Raw genomic sequence first — 16,125 nt, 5'->3', positions numbered from 1 at the left:
GCCCGCAGGTCCCGCACCCTGCTGCCTCTCCACCTATCGCTAGGACCCACCGCAAGGGGGCTGCCTTCTCCACCAATGGGAAGAGGAGAGGCCGCCATGTTGAGTGTTGCAGAAATCCTGGTAGGGAAGCCCCGTCCAGTGCCTGCATCTGGGGCGAGTGAGCTGGTGGAGCCGGGTTCTGGGCGACCAGAGCTGCGCGGCCACCGCTGCCATGGCTTCGCCGCCCGTCACTCTCGGTATTGACTTGGGCACCACGTCCGTGAAGGCCGCGCTGCTGGAGGCCGCCCCCGACCACCCATCCGGGTTTGTGGTACTGGCGAGCTGCGCCCGGGCTGCGAGGGCGGAGACCGAGAGCTCGGTGGCCGGGTCCCAGGTGAGGCAGCACCCTGCAGCCGCCGCCCCTAAGGAACCTCCTGGCGCAGGTGGCATCCCGGCAGCAGCTTGCTGCAAAGAAGTCCCCCGACAATGAGCAGCCTGTCTGACCTCCGTCTGCTGCCCTCTCCTGCAGGGGTCTCTCTGCCTGCTGCAGCTCAACCTAAACTGTTAGTTTTGACCCAGGAGCTTGCACACCGATCTCCCCACCGTCTGGCTTCCGCCAGGGGCCCGTGGCACTGGAGCCCTCCGCTCTCTGCCCTCCACTTTTTGTACTTCGACCTGAGAGGAATTGCTCTCAGAGAAAACCACAAGTCTGCCTGTCACTCTTGCTGCTTCGGGACGTCCTTCTCTGCCCTGTGCCCTCAAGTTCAGGAATCGGTTTGTTCCCCAGGGTTGAGCATGGATTGTGTCCCGGAAATCATGCAGAATTAGGGCCTATCTTGATCCTGACATTCCCAAGTAGGGAATGTGGACTCAAAAATTCACTTGATTAGCAAAGCCGGAACTAAGATTCCCTGGAGGAAAGATGTCAGAGTAGACAGGAAAACACTGGGAGATAAGTCTATAGTATCTAAAACAATCAATCAGCTGTGGTGGCTCAGTTTTAATTCCCAGGACTGGGGAGACAGAGGCAGGCCTGGTCTACACCAAGAGGCCAGTTGGTGGAACACCCTGTCTTAACCCCGCCCCCCCCAAAAACAGCAACAAAAATCTGATATACACCAGAACCAGAGGCTTTTGAAAACTACAAGATAGAGCAGGACAAATTTAGGGGCTCACAAGATGGCTCAGCAGGTGTCAGGCCTGAATCAAATTCCACTTTGGAACCTATCTTGGAGAAAACTGACTCCTGAAAAATTGTCCTCTGACTTCCACATACTGTGGCATGCACATGTACACATACACCTGTGCATGTACACACATACATGTATGCACACACACACACGATGAGTGAACATTTTTTTAAAAAGGTACAAATTCAGGACAGTAGGCTCTGCAGGTAGGCTTAGGAAGGATGTCAATCCTCAGAAAAAGCTCCTGTTAAGTTTCTTAAAAAGTTATGGCTTATATTCAGTCAATTGACAATAGAAATTAATATCAAGGTAGAATGTAACTTCTTTCCTGGACCTCATCTTGTTCCCTGGTTTGAACTAGGTGGCTTCTTTGAGCCATAAATGATTTTCTGGGCATTACCCCATACTTAAGAACTTTGTTTTTCCGAAGATCTTGGCAACTATCTGTATTCAATTCTTTAGGGTTCAGAATCCATCTTGCTGGGAAGCGTTTGAGAGGATAAAAATTTCAGAAGCACTTTGCGTTTTCCTAGAGGCCTTCAAATTTGGTTTGGCTGGAGCCACATGGTGTTTTAGAATGATTATTTGACTTCATGGATTATGAAATGGAGGTGAAATTGGCTCTGATCCTGTGGGTTGAACAGCGGAACTGGGATCAGAGTACAGTGGGTTCAGGCACTGCCCTTTTCTCATAAAATAAGAGCTGCTTCTCATTTTTTTGGTGTTGGGGACTGAACCCAGAGTCTCTCATGTGTGCTAGGATAGTGCTCTAACACTTGATCCCTAGTTCAAGATCACTTCTTCAGCCGGGTGTGGTGGTGCATGCCTTTAATCCCAGCACTCTGGAGGCAGAGAGGCAGGAGGATCTCTGTGAGTTCAAGGTCAGCTTGGTCTACATAGTTCCAGGCCAGCTGGGGCTGCAGGGAGATCCTGACTCAAAAAGACCAAAAAACAAAAAAAGATCACTTCTCCAGAACAAGTTTCTCCCACTTCCCTCAGCATCCAGCTGGCTGTTCTTTGCTTACAGCCACACCCAGTACCACATCATTCCCAGAAGGTCTCAGAAGAGGTCAGAAATTACCTGCCCCACCCCCACCCCTGCATCCTCCACAAATGAGCTTTGCTCTGGGATAAACAGCATTTCCATGGTTCTCATCTGTGGCAGGTTTCTCCACCTTCGTTCTGTTGACTTTTGGAGCTGCATAATTCTATGTTGTGGACTGTCTTGTTCACTGTAGAATGTTTAGCGTTATCCCCTGGCCTCCACCTACAAGGTACCTGCAGCACTTCTTCCTCCCACATGGGACAAACCAAATTGTCTCTCCATTGCCACAAGTCCTCCATGGGAGCCAAATCACTCTTGAAGGAGAACCACTGATCTATGATAGCCTTTCCTCATGTCTGTCCATACTTTTCAGTCATGTACTGAAAAGGACAACCCTGGTGAGACCCTGTCTCAACACAACATCAACAACTTTTCAGACTTGGCAGCTATGCAAAAGGTCAAGTTCTTAAGTATTTGCAGTTTAAAAGACAAATTTATTGTTTTTTGGTTTTGAGATAGAGTCTTGTTATTTAGCCCAGGCTGGCCTCAAACTTGGATCTTCTTGTCTCAGCCTCCCAAGTGCTGGGATTACAGATATGTGGCACTCTATGCAGCTAAAACACAGGAGAGAAGCTATGCGACCCTTTCTTATTTATCCTCTCTGGATTCAGTCCCTGAGTTGTAGGGGCACAAGCATCAGTGGGTTTGAATGAGTTACTAAGCACTTTTTTGAAGTCTAAAGTTCTAGGACTTGATCTGGTTATAGACCCACTGATGTTATGAACCGAGAAAGGGTGGCAACAGTGGTTTTTCTGTTACAGTGTGGGTGTACACACATTGTCCCAGGACTGCCCTGACCACACTCCTAAAATGAACTATTGAACACTGCTTTCTTGTTTTCACTCCCTGCCCAGCTCAGTTTCCTCCTCCAGTCTCCACCCACACAACTCACCCACCCTGGACTCATTTTAAACAGAGGCCACTCTGTCTTAAATGCACTGTCTGTGGCCATTTGGGGACTTTAAGTACTATTTAACAGAAATACAAGTCACAAATGTGAACCACATATGTAAATTTCAGTTTTTTGAGTATCTGTTTTAAAAGAAGTAAAAGGAACATGAGAAATTTATTTTATTTTATTTTGAGACAGGGTCTCACTATATAGTGCCAGCTGCTCTGGAACTCACTATATAGACCATGCTGGCCTGTAACACACAGATTCACCTGTCTTTGTCTCCCAAGTATTGGGATGAATAATTTTAATTATGTATTCTATTTAACTCAGTATATGTAGAATATTATTTTGATGTGCAATAATAGAAATATGTTAATGAAATATTCTTTTGTTGTTGTTGTTTTGTTGAGACAGGGTCTCACTATGGCTGGTCTGGAACTCACTAGACCAGGCTGACCTCAAACTCACAGAGATCCACTTGCCTTTGTGAATCTAATCCAGAGTGCTGGGATTAAAGACTTGTGCCACCACACCTGGCTCGGGCATTCTTTTTTCATGCTAATTCTGAGCTCTGTCTCTGTGTGTGGGTGTGCACGTGGCTGTGGAGAACAACCTTGGGTGTTGATCCCCGGGCTCTATCCACCTTTTCTTGAGACAAGATCTCCCAGAGGCCTGGAGTTTGACAAGTAGGCTAGGCTGGATGGTCCATGAGCCCCAGGGATCTGCTTTTGCTTCCCCAGTGCTGGGGTTAAAACTGTATACACCACAGTGCCGGACTTTTTAAAATATTTTAAAATTTATTTATTTAATATTTATTTATTTTATGTGTATGAGTGTATTGCCTGCATGTATGTGAGTACATCCGTGTTGTGCAGTACTGCAGAGGTCAGAGGAGGGCATCACATTCCCCTGGAACTGAAGTTAAGGATGGTTCATAGCCACCATGTGGCTGGGAATTGAACCCGGGTCCTCTACAAGGGCAGTCGGTGCTCTTAACCACTGAGCTCTCTCTGTAGTCCCCAGACTTCTTTTTTTAGCATGGGTTCCAGGGGTCAAACTCAGTTGCTCATGCTTGTAAGGAAGCATTGACTGTCAGAGCCATTTCTCCAGCCCTTGGATGTGCTTTGTACATATGATACATTTCAATCCAGACTGGACAGGCGGTCCTCTACTTTCTTCTTTCACCCATGTCCTCCCTGTCTTTCTTCCTCTTTGGAGATCACACATAGCCATGCACCTCCCCTGTGTGTCTTTTACTGCTGTGTCAGTCTGGCTGGCATAGCTGAAAGGAATCTTGTTACCTTGTGTTACCTGCTCAGGATCTGCTCTCTGCACTCCCCACTTCCTCCCCAGCCTACCCCTCCTCACCTTCCTGCTGTGTTCCTGTTTTGTGCATGCTTGTTATGGCCAAGAACTGTCCTGGACCACGCTGCAGATTTGTTCTCAGGAGGGTAGGTGGCACTCCCTGGCGGGAACCATGAATCCCGAGAATGAAGTCTTCTCATGTTTCCCTCAGACTAAGCTTTCTGCTTTGACAGAGAGCTAGCATTTATTGGGAGATGAGCCACATTTCTCTTCTCCTTTTCTGAACTATTCATAGATCCTTCTAGTTGTTAAATGATCATTTATTTTGTACTTGAAGTGATTTTCATGTGCCAACATATTTTATTTTAGATGAAATCAAAGTAAGTTTTCAATTCATGAAACTCAGAACCCTACTTTAAAAAAATATTTTATTATTTTTTATGTGTATGAGTGTTTTACCTGCATGTATGTAAGTGCACCCATGTCATGCAGTGCCCACAGAGGTTGGCAGAGGGCGTCAGATTCCCTGGAATTGGAGTTACAGATGGTTGTTAGCTGTCATGTGGGTGCTAGTAACTGAACCTGGGCCCTCCGCAAGATCAGCTAATACACTTACCACTGACATCTCTCTAGCCTGTATATAAATGTTTTGCCTGCATGTATGTATATTTACTATGTGCATGCCTGGTGCTCCTGAAGGCCAGAAGAGGGCGGTGGATACCCTGGAACTGGTGTTACAGTTTGTACTTCCATGTGGGTCCTGGGAACTGAACCCAAGTCCTCTGTAAGAGTAGCAAGCACTCTTAACTGCTGAGCCCCATCTCTCAAGCCTCTCTCTCCGAGTGAGAGAGAGCGAGAGCGAGAGCGAGAGCGAGAGAGAAAGAGAGAGAGAGAGTGTGCACACGTGTGCATGCATGTGGAGGCCAGAGGTCAGCATTGGGTGTCTTTCCCAATTGTCTGTCCACCTTATTTTTTGAGATAGGATCTTTCATTGAACCTGGAGCTTGTCAGTTTAGCTAGCTGACTGGCCAGTGAGCCCCAGGGATGCTGTGGTCTCTTCCTCCCCAGTGCTGGGGTTTTTTATGTGGGTGCTGGGGATTGAAAACGGGTCCTCATGCTTGCATGGCAAGCACTTTACTGACAGCCATCTCCCCATCCCCAGGATCGGCTATTTATTTATTAGAGATGGAGTCTCACTGTGTTACCCAGGTGTTCTCAGACTTTTGGGCTCCAGCTATCCTCGTGCTGCTGCTCCCTTGCCCCAGTAAGTGGGATGATTGGCATACTTGGCTGTCACTGTTTCAAGGAGGGAGGAAGTCAGAAGAAAAGATTCCTCAGGGAAAAGTGGTCCTAGCTTTCTTCTGTGTCTTCTCTGTCCCTGAAAAATCTCTCTACCATAAGTGTCTCCTTGTGTTACTGATGCCGTTGTATTAGTTTATCCTCTGAAAGCCCTGATGCTTTCTTTTTCAGAACACTCTGGGGCTCACATTACCTTCAGGAGGAGCCCATCAGCCTGGAGCCGGAGGCCCAGGGATTGGGCCTCTGTCTCGCCTCACTTCCAACCTCATTTTCCACCACCATGTACACAGCTCAGCCTTTGATTCTGTGCCCCAAATGTACCCTGAGCTTCTCCTTGCTGAGGTGGGTTTTGATTTCATATGTAGTTCCTGGCTGCCATAGCACTCAGGACTTGCCTGCTGGACAAACTAAAGACCAAGTAGATGAAAACACTAAGGCTTATCCTGGAGGGCTTTAGTCCTTGGGTCTTTTTAAAATTTATTTATTTTTATTTTATGTGTATGAGTGTTAGCCTGCATGTTTGTAAGTTCACCAATATTGTGCAGTGTCTGTGGAGGACAGAAGAGGGAACTGGGGTTTATGGATGGCCGTTAGCCACCATGTGGGTGCTGGGATTTGAACCCGGGTCTTCTGCAAGAACAGCCAGTGCTCTTAACCACTGAGCCATCTCTCCAGTTCCCTTGGATCTTTCTTGACCACATCTTTCCTGTATTGAGGCTCAGAAAATGGTACCCTTCCCCACAATATGATATCTTTTGTTGTACTGAGAAAGTTGCTGTGGAGGAAATGAAAGTTTTTTAAAATTTATTATTTTTATTTTATGTGTATGTGTGTATTGCCTGCGTGTGGGTAAGTGCACCCGTGTCGTGCAATGCTCGTGGAGGTCAGAAGAGGCTGTCAGATCCCCTGGGACTGGAGTTACGGACCGTTGTTAGCTGCCATGTAGGTGTTGGGATTCGAACCTGGGTCTTCTGCAAGAACAACCAGTGTTCTTAACTGCTGAGCCATCTCTCCAGCCCCAGGAAATGAAAATATTTTAAAAGCAGGTTTAGAATCAAGGTCCCTCTAACTTTGTCTAGTTTCTCCCTACCCAAACACATGGAGAGGATTTCTCTTATATGCATCAAGACCAGGCTCCAAGCTGGATGTGGGCCTCATATTTCAGCTCCTTGGGAGGCTGGGGCAGGAATGGGGATAACCAGGTCTCAGAAGTTGAGGGCCAGCTTGGGCAACAGGATGAGATTGCTGTGCCCCCACCTCAAAGAGATCAGACCGCAAAGGCACTAGACCTACCTTCCATCTAGTCCTGAAATCTTATCTTTTAATTCAGTCAGAAAAGACTGAGGAATGGAGCTCACCTGTATAATGCCTAGCCTATGGGCTCATTCAAATTCCAGAGATAATCATATTGCAAACTAATTTCTGTCTCTCTTCCCTTATTATCTTTTAAGACTTTTCAAAATTGCCCACATTTCCTGTTCTTTCTTCCTTCATTCTAATAAAAAGAGCAGTGTGAATTCAGACTCATGCTGGGCCAATGAGTCCTCAACACCTGTGGTTTCCCTTCGTGCTGTGGTCCCCACTGCCTTTGCCTGTCAATAAATCTGTATGCCTTTTTTTCCTATTGAATCTGTCTGTTGTCTCTATTCATTCCATCCAATCTGGAATGGAAGGGAGGGAGCAGAATTTCCTCTGCCAGTGCACTGTCAGACTCCTCCCTGCTGTGGCCCCAGCCTCACCATTCCACGTTCCTTGTGAAGGAGACCCTCCCCTTATTTCTCCTACTGACAGTGTGGACTAGCGCTTCTCTTAGCTCAGCCTGACCCACAGTGGAATGCAGAGCCTGTCCTATCTGCTGGATCTTGTTTGCAACTGTGCTTCCTCTTCCTTTGTCAGTCCCAGCCCAGGTCCAGCTGGAGCTAAACCAGAGTATTCAGTCCCACATCTAACCCAGCAGGTCTTGAAAGTGACCCTAGGGGAATGAGTGTCCAGTACTCCCTCCAGGAAATCCCTCAGGGCCTATCCTCATTGGCCTTCCTGTTTGTCTGCCTGTGTCCACTCTGTCCTGTTCTGTTTCCAGGGCCAGGAGCAGGATGTGAGTAGAATCATCCAAGCCCTAAACCAGTGCCTCGATGCCCTTCCGCGGCAGCAGCTTCGGAGAGTTGGGGGCATCGGAGTGTCGGGACAGATGCATGGTGTCATGTTTTGGAAAGCAGGCCAAGGTACACTGGGTGTGGGCGATACCTCACGCTACTGCCACTTAACAACCCAGAGCAGGGCTGCAAAGGGCCCTCTGACCAGGGCCAGTTTGTTCTGCCATGAGTGTAGTGTCTTATGCTTCAGAATACGCTATCTCATGCTGTCCCCTCTGTTTTGTGTACACTTTGTCTGGGTCAAATGTGTAATGAAAAGTGAATTGTCTACTTGCATATCCATGAACATTAGCTGTGAACAGCCAGAGGAAAAACTGAGTCTTCAACTCTGGTTGTTGTTCTGGGGATTCAGCTCAAGGCCTCGCACATGCTAGGCAAGTACTCTCTCACTGAACTACATCCCCTAACCCTCTTTTTGCTTTTTATTTTGAGACAGCATCTTGATAAATTGTCCAGACTGGGCTTGCACTCACTATAGTTCAGGCAGGCTGCAGAGAAATTGCAGTCCTCCTGTCTCAACCTCCTGAGCAGCTAGAATTACAAACCTGTGCCACCAGGCCTTGTTGGGCATAGTTTTTAATCTTTCCGTAATTTCAACTAATTCTATGTACTATCACTTTTACGGGGAAAACATTATTATTAATATTTCGTTGTTTTGTTATTTGGTGCTGGGGATTGGACCCAGGCTCAGTGCATGCAAAGCGCATGCCTGCAAAGCATTACTTAATTTGTCATCTGCTGAAGATCTGCTGTCATGCAGAGGTGGTGATCTATTCTGTGTGGCCCTCTGGAAGAAACTGAGCCAGGAAAACAAGGAGCGCTTCAGATGCCAGGTGTGAGCCTAAGGATATTACCCGCATGATCTCATCCATCTTTCTCAATACCCTCGTGAAGGTGACTGTCACCATTGTGCAGTGAGGAGTTGGAGGTTCAGAGAGGTTAGAATAACATGCTCAGGATTGTATGGCAGCAAGTGGAGACTCCAACTTTTGAACCAGGTCTGTCTGATTTCAGACACCGAATCTTTAAAGGCCTCCAGGAGCAGCAGAGCCACAGGAGGGAACAGTGAAGGGAGGGCTTCCCACAGAATGTCCAGGGAAGGAATGGCTCCTATAGAAAGTCAGGAACTCCCTGTTATGCTAGCCAAAGATTTTAAAAAAGTATAGAAAATGTGACATAGACATAAACTAGGAAGGGTAGTGTTAGGAAGCCATCTTTCAGCATCAGTAACATCAGCGCTGAGAGCAGGTGACTTTGTGTTTCTTTTGAGATGGAGTCTCATACCTACCAAATAGTGAGGACTATAGGCCAAGTGCAGATATTTTAAGCAGAGGATAAAGCGCTGCTGTGGGTCGATGGGTGGTGTAGTTAAGATGGGAATGCTGGATTCATTCCTTTCTGTCTAGAGAGTCTGCTGGGCTGAGTGGTGACTTGCCTTGTCTAGTGATTCCTCCTTTGAACCCCACTCCAGACTGGGATAGGTAACTATAAAAGTCTCCCTCCTTCCTTCCTTCCCTCCCTCCCTCCCTCCCTCCTTCCTTCTCTCCTCCCCTCTCTCCTTCTCTCCCTCCCTTTCATGTCTGCCTGTCATCAGGCCAGCCCAGACAAGGAAACTGCCTGGCTCTAAGCAGTGGTAGGAGCAGGAGGCGATGAGCGTGCCAGAGCTAATGTCTCCTAGGGAGTCTAGGTTGTAAAAGCTTTTTAAATTCCCTAATTCTTCATTAACGAGAATAAATGTCCTTTTAATACTAAAACCCTTTCCAAAGAGACAGCAGAGAGCTAATGATTGGGGTCTGGTCACCCGCCTCCCTTTCTGCCTGTCTCCTGGACTGTGTACCAACCACACAAACCATCAGCCACATCATTGGAAGAGCTGCTTAAAATTTTATTGAGTGGGTCTGCTGCCTTGTTTTGCTTTCTGATTCCGGGAAGGAGGAAGCCTATATTTGGTGATGATGATTCCTGCTTTGTGGAGGCCAATGAAATCAGATTTGGGATCAGGTTGTGCTGTTTTTGATGGTGGCCACAATTCAGGTTGGTTTTAGTACCTAACAGGTGTAGACCCTGTGCTGGGCCCCAAGGGAGATATAGAAAGGAATGATAGACGCTTGTACCTTCTAGAACACAGCCAACATAGTTAGGTACCTGCAACTTGAGCAGAGAGCTAAGTGCTTCAGTGAGGACACAGGCGAGCAAGTTGGAGGACTGGGAGTGATTAGCGTTTTTTTGAGAGGCCTGTGGTTATACCTGTTTTCAGATTCTATTTTCAGGCTCAATAAAAGGAGAGAATGGGAGTCACAAAACGAAGCTAAAAGGTGAGCTGTAGATTGGACACAAACATGCCAGTGTAGTGTAGATGAAGGACAGATTATCAGGACAAAGAGAACAGCAATAGCAAAGACTGACGGGCCTTAAAGATCCCGGCAAGCAAAACCCAGAAGAAGAAACAAAGAGGTGATGCTCCATGCCATCAGCAGTTTGGAAAATGCAGATGTCAGCAACCATGAGAAATCACTTTCTACCTACTGGGCTGTGAGAAATCTAAAAGTTTGGGAATGTCAAGAGTTGTCAAAAGGGTGGAAAACTGGTTTACTATAAATACTGCAGCTGGTATTTAAATAGTGTAAATTAGTAGAGCTGTTTTGAAGGGCAGCTTGGCAGGTAAGCTGCTATGACTCAGGAATTACAGTCTGGGCATGGTTACCACCCTTTACTCCATCCGTGTTTACAGTAGTGGAAAGGGGACATTTACCTGTGGGGACTTATTACATAAATGCTGTCAGGCCCATGCTGAGGGATGATACTTAGTTGTTAGAAAGAATAAGGTACATTCAAGTGCATTGACATACAAAGAACTTAAAATATGTTGTTGGGCAACAATAAATACAGTGCAGTGCTATTGTTTAAACAAACACACTTTAAGAGCCACACCCACATTGGTTACATAAAGTAAAACATGCTGTGTTTTAAACATGAGTGTAAATGCACAGTTGTCCAGCTTGTGCTGACAGTACCAGGAAGGGGCTGCGACTTACATGGGGCCAAGCAAGACTTTGCTCTATCTGTACTACTGAAGATTTTATATGGAGAATGTGTTCATTTATCATTTATGTCATTAAAAATTTTTAGATATACCAACTCTTCCTCAAAGGGAAGAAAGGAAGAAAGAAAAGGTGATACCCATCGGTCCGATTCTGGGGCAGGCTGTCTAGATTTGTGTTCTGATTCTACCACTTATTCACCATGTGAAGTTGATTCAATTTTAAAAGCTTTCTGCTTCATTTTCTTATGTGGAGATAATAATTACATCTGCTTTATAAAGTTATCATGCAGATTAAGCAAATTCCTATTTTTGACATTTAGGTTGTGAGCCTGAGCCTTTAAGGCTAAGCCATCTCTCTAGCCCTGAATTCACACACACACACACACACACACACACACACACACACACACACACATTTTGGTCTTTTTGAGACAGGGTCTCCCTGTAGCCCCAGCTGTCCTGGAACTCACTATGTAGACCAGGCTGGCCTCGAACTCACATAGGTCTGCCTGCCTCTGCCTCCTTAATGCTGGGACTAAAGGTGTATGCCACCACACCCAGCTTGAATTCGTATTTTTAAAGTGTGTCAGACAATATCTGGCACATGATAAATATACTATTGTTGCTTTTTCATGAAATTACAATTAAAAAATGTAAAAGTGGTATCAAAAGAGTTCTGGAAGTAGATAAAGGACTAAACAAAGCCATAGAGACGCAGGTTTAGCATTGGGGTAAGAAGCCCAAACTTAGCTTCTGGCAAGAGTGCTTCTGTGGAGGAGGTTGCTCCCAGAAGGAAGTGGCCTGTCCCTGTCCCTGCCCATAAGGGAAACTTAACATGACACCAAGCAGATGTTGTGGGTGCCTGGTGTCCAAGGTTACAGGTGGAGACCTGTAACCTGCCTCCTTGCTGTGCTAAGCACTGGCCAGGAATACTAACACAGATTGCTTGACCAGGTGCTTCAGTTTTTGCCCTCACCATTCCATCTGTCTGCATGTCCTTCTTCACATGTCACTTCAGAAAGGACTTCCTGGACTACCTCCAACAACGTTTCACTTTCTCCTTCCCCTTTCACACATTTTTCATAGCAGTTAAAAGTAGTGGGTATTACACCTTCACTTGTTTATATTCTGTCTCCATCCCTAGCATGCATGCTCTATGGAAGCAGTGATTTCCCTGGTTCATTGCCATGTGCTTAGAGACTAGAATAGAACTAGTACTTAATGTTCATTAGACACTTGGTCAATATATCATACAGCCACGAATGAGTACATGAATGAATGGATTCTTCATAGCCTGGAACTAAGTATGGGGAGGGGCAGGTAGCTCTCTCTCTTTGGTTCTCTGTGTGCAAATTTATAGAAAAATATGATGACCTGGGATTCTAGATATAGGGTCTGAGGTCAGACACAGTAAAACTTTTACTCTGCTTGACTAAGAGAGCAGGCACCATTCTTCAGTAGGGGACAGATTCTCACCTTTGCCCAGTAATTGAAGTCCTGAGTGTCTTCAATTACTGTGAACTTTTCTGGACTGACACTTCATGTCGACATTCTTTCCCCATTCTGCTGCAGTGATTGTATTTAAGTTGCATGGTAGCATGAGAAACAGCCCATATTTGATGAGAAGATATGTAGGGAGGTACGCTGTTTATCTTAGAGGCTGCTGGAAAAGTCTTAGGACCAGGGCAGAGTTTAGAAGTTGTGTTATTCAGCTTTCTGTTACTATAGAATTAATTTATACAGAGAAAAGGTCATTTCAGCTCACAGTTTGAGAGGTTCCAGTGCATTGCTTTGGGTCTGTAGTGGCGTATCATGGTGGGAATATGTGGCAGAGCCAAACTTCTCACCTCATGGCTAGGAAGTAGACAAGAAAGACAGACAAAAAACTGGTGTCCCTCAGTGGGAAACCATTGAGAAACATGCCCCCAGTGACATAAAGAGCTCCTGCTAGACCCCTCTCACTTCTTAAAGTTTATATCATTTCCCAACAGCACCAAATGGGACCAAGCCTTTAATACATAGGGGCTTTGGGAGACATTCCAGATACAAACTATAGCAGATCTAAAGGTTCATCATCATCACCATTACCATCATCGTTATCATCACCATCATCACCATCACCATCATCATCATCATCATCACTTCTACTAGCACTTATTGAGCATTCTCCCATCCAATATTACCCAGGCCTGACCCTGATTAGCTTCTGAGATCAGATGGGATAAGGTATGCTCAGGGTGGTGTGACAGTATGTAGATTTATTGTGCTGGTAAGTGTTCTGAGTTCTGTACATGTGCTGTCTCATTAATATATACAACTTCACACAGAACTTTAATCTTCTTAACTATAACCCTTCCCCTTGCTAGTGGCCTGAGATAAAAGTGTCAGAGCCACTAGCATCCAGAGGACAAGAGTTCAAAGTGCTTTCTGGCTCTGAACTTCCAAATGTAGATGCCACCAAGATGTTGAGCTAGCTTGACACCACCCTTTGTTCCCAAGATTGGTTTTAGAGGAATCATAAGAGGAAAAACACAAAGAAAAGGACATGCCAGGAGGGGAACTGCTGGCTCCTCTGGACCATTATGGTCACTAATTCCTACAGCCATAGGAACACAGGTGTCTTCAGGGACACAGCCAAGGCATTAGAGAAAAGTTGTGCCCATCCAACTCCAGAGTTGGTAACCTATAATCTAAGGATTCATATAACACTGTTGATTCTTTAAAAACTTTTTTTGATTGATTGGTTGATTTATGTATATGAGGATTATGCCTGCATATGTGTAAGTGCACCTTGTCCTGCAATGCCCACAGAGGATAGAAGAGGGGGTCAGGTTGCCTGAAACTGGAGTTATGGATGGTTGTTAGCTGCCATGTGGGTGCTGGGATTTGAACCTGGGTTTTCTGCTGAGCCATCTCTCCAGCCCCATACTATTGTTTATTCTTGAGGGCCAGATGGAAGGCCCTAGTCTGAAGAGATTATTTGCAGGGTGGGGGTGGATTAGCTGTAGATTTACCCATGAATCCACCTTAGAGCAAGACCTGGCCCAGTGGCATTTTTTGGCAGAGCAGTCAGATGTTGGCAGGGAAAATGAGCCCATAGGCCAGCTCACAGACACTTGGGCAGTACTGTTCCACAAGGAAAATACTGTTCTGGGTTATTTGATTGTATCAGAGACAGAACTCTTAGAATAGGACACACTAAAAATTGAAAATTAGCTTGATCACAAGCCAGGTGTGGTTGTGCATGCCTGTAAGCCCAGCACTCTGGAGGCTGAGGTAAGAAGATGGCATGCTAGAGGCCAGCCTGGGCTACATAGTAAGACCCAGTAGGTGACCTGCCCAGCCACTGATATCAGAACCATATATGAATGAAACATTGCCAGAAATGTCTGCACATTGAACTCACTGGCAGAGAAGGCTCACGGCTGTGCCTGTACCTACTCGGTGCTCTTTTTTCCATGTTTTTCATCTCCTTTCTTCCAGGCTGTGAATGGATGAATGCAGGGCCTGCCTCTGTGTTTAAGCCCAGAGCTGTAAGCCACCTGGTCACATGGCAGGATGGTCGGTGTAGCAGTGGGTTCCTGGCTTCTCTGCCTCAGCCAGAGTCCCATCTCAGTGTGGCCACAGGATTTGGCTGTGCAACCATCTTCTGGTTTTTGAAAAATAGGTATGACAACTGCTCTTTGAATGAGCACAGAATTTCCTGGGCATGAAAGTAGCCAGAGATGATATCTCTAGCTAGTCAGCATCTCTTCACCTGCTGGCCTGTGCCTCAGTGAGTGTCGTCTGGCCCAAGGTACAGTCATAGGCTGGGATTGATTCCATTTGCAGAGGCTTTCCATTGGTTATCTGGTTCTAATCCAGGTGTGTGTGTGTGTGTGTGTGTGTGTGTGTGTGTGTGTAGGGGTAGGGGTAACGGTAAGGGTGTGGAGGAAAGGAGAGACAAGAGGAAGTGATTTGCCAAGGTGAGTTCACTGGAAGGCCAGGGCTGTAGGAGACAGGACCATGATCTGTTTTCCTGGGCAAAGTGCTTGTTCCTCCAAGTCTGCTTGCCTGTGGCTGACTTGGGATGACTTTATCTGGAGTGGCTGGGAGGTCCTCTCCCAGGGATTCAGCTGTATTTGAGCCGTAGTGTGTGAAATTGTTGCTACATCCCCCTTGTGCCTTGTCTAGTCTTCTCTGATCACAGTTAGGCAGCACAAGTTTCCGTATCCTCATTACATTGTGCTGAACTATTTTTGGTGTGATGACCAGCCCAGAGTTCCTGAAGTCCTACGATGCAGCTGGTACTATCCAAGACTATGTGGTTGCCATGCTATGTGGCTTGCCAAGACCCCTGATGTCTGACCAGAATGCCGCTAGCTGGGGATATTTCAACACCCAGAGCCAAAGCTGGAATTTGGAGATGTGAGTATTAACCCCATGGGTGGCTCTGGGTGTCCCAAGGGAGAAGCTTCAGTGGGGGCTTTGCCTTCTGGAACTTTCACTCTTCACTATATTTTAAAATAAGATGATTAAGAACAGAGGCTGGGCATGGTGATACATGCCTTTAATCCCTGTACTTGGGAGGCAGAGGCAGGCAGATCTCTGTGAGTTTGAGGCCAGCCTGGTCTACATAGTGAGACCCTGTCTCAAAACAAAGAGAGATAAAATAAAGATTAAGAACAGAGGTAGTTGGGTGGAGGGGTGTCTTTTAAGTTCATTTTACATAAACATTTGCCTTTGCAGGTACAGAACTCCAATACCCTGTAAATTCACTTCCTTCAGGGCTTCAATTTTGGGCTCTGAAACACAGTAAAAAGCACGTGGTAGTTAAGGTAAAGAACTTTCTGGCATGTTTTATGTAGGTGGCAGCCCTTTATTCACTAACCCTGAGTGATGGATACATTGGATGTTCAGGAGGCCACAGGGCCTGACTTTGGTCTGGAATGTGCTCATCAACTCTAACCATACTGGGACCCTGGTATTCCCTTTGCAGAGCATTTGTGTCTCCTTTAAGTACTGGGATCTGGAATGCCCTTGAAATCTGGCTCAATGCTAACTCTTCCTTTTTTTTTTTTTTTTAAATAAAAACCCTTTTTTTTTATTGTTATCACTCTTTCTGATGGCTGCTGTTAGACTGGGTGAGCCCCCCACCCCAAGGTGAATCCCAAGTG

General features: G+C 46.1%; 1 protein-coding gene across 6 annotated transcripts in view; it reads left to right on the top strand.

Annotated features, from left to right (window-relative positions):
• Window positions 1-97: 97 nt before the first annotated feature.
• LOC103751981 (sedoheptulokinase) overlaps window positions 98-16,125 on the top strand; it is a 70,290-nt gene continuing 54,262 nt past the window's right edge. For all 6 annotated transcript variants that reach the window (XM_017794996.2, XM_029557461.1, XM_029557459.1 and 3 more), the window contains exons 1-4: window positions 98-373; window positions 7,854-7,995; window positions 14,453-14,636; window positions 15,224-15,376. In XM_017794996.2, the coding sequence (XP_017650485.1) occupies window positions 212-373; window positions 7,854-7,995; window positions 14,453-14,636; window positions 15,224-15,376 (641 nt within the window). In that variant the 5' untranslated portion in view covers window positions 98-211. The remainder of the gene's footprint in view (window positions 374-7,853; window positions 7,996-14,452; window positions 14,637-15,223; window positions 15,377-16,125) is intronic.

This window comes from Nannospalax galili, unplaced genomic scaffold, assembly GCF_000622305.1.
Source record: "Nannospalax galili isolate Female #2095 unplaced genomic scaffold, S.galili_v1.0 scaffold888, whole genome shotgun sequence".
NCBI lineage: Eukaryota > Metazoa > Chordata > Mammalia > Rodentia > Spalacidae > Nannospalax > Nannospalax galili.
This window is presented reverse-complemented; position numbering and strand designations above follow the sequence as displayed.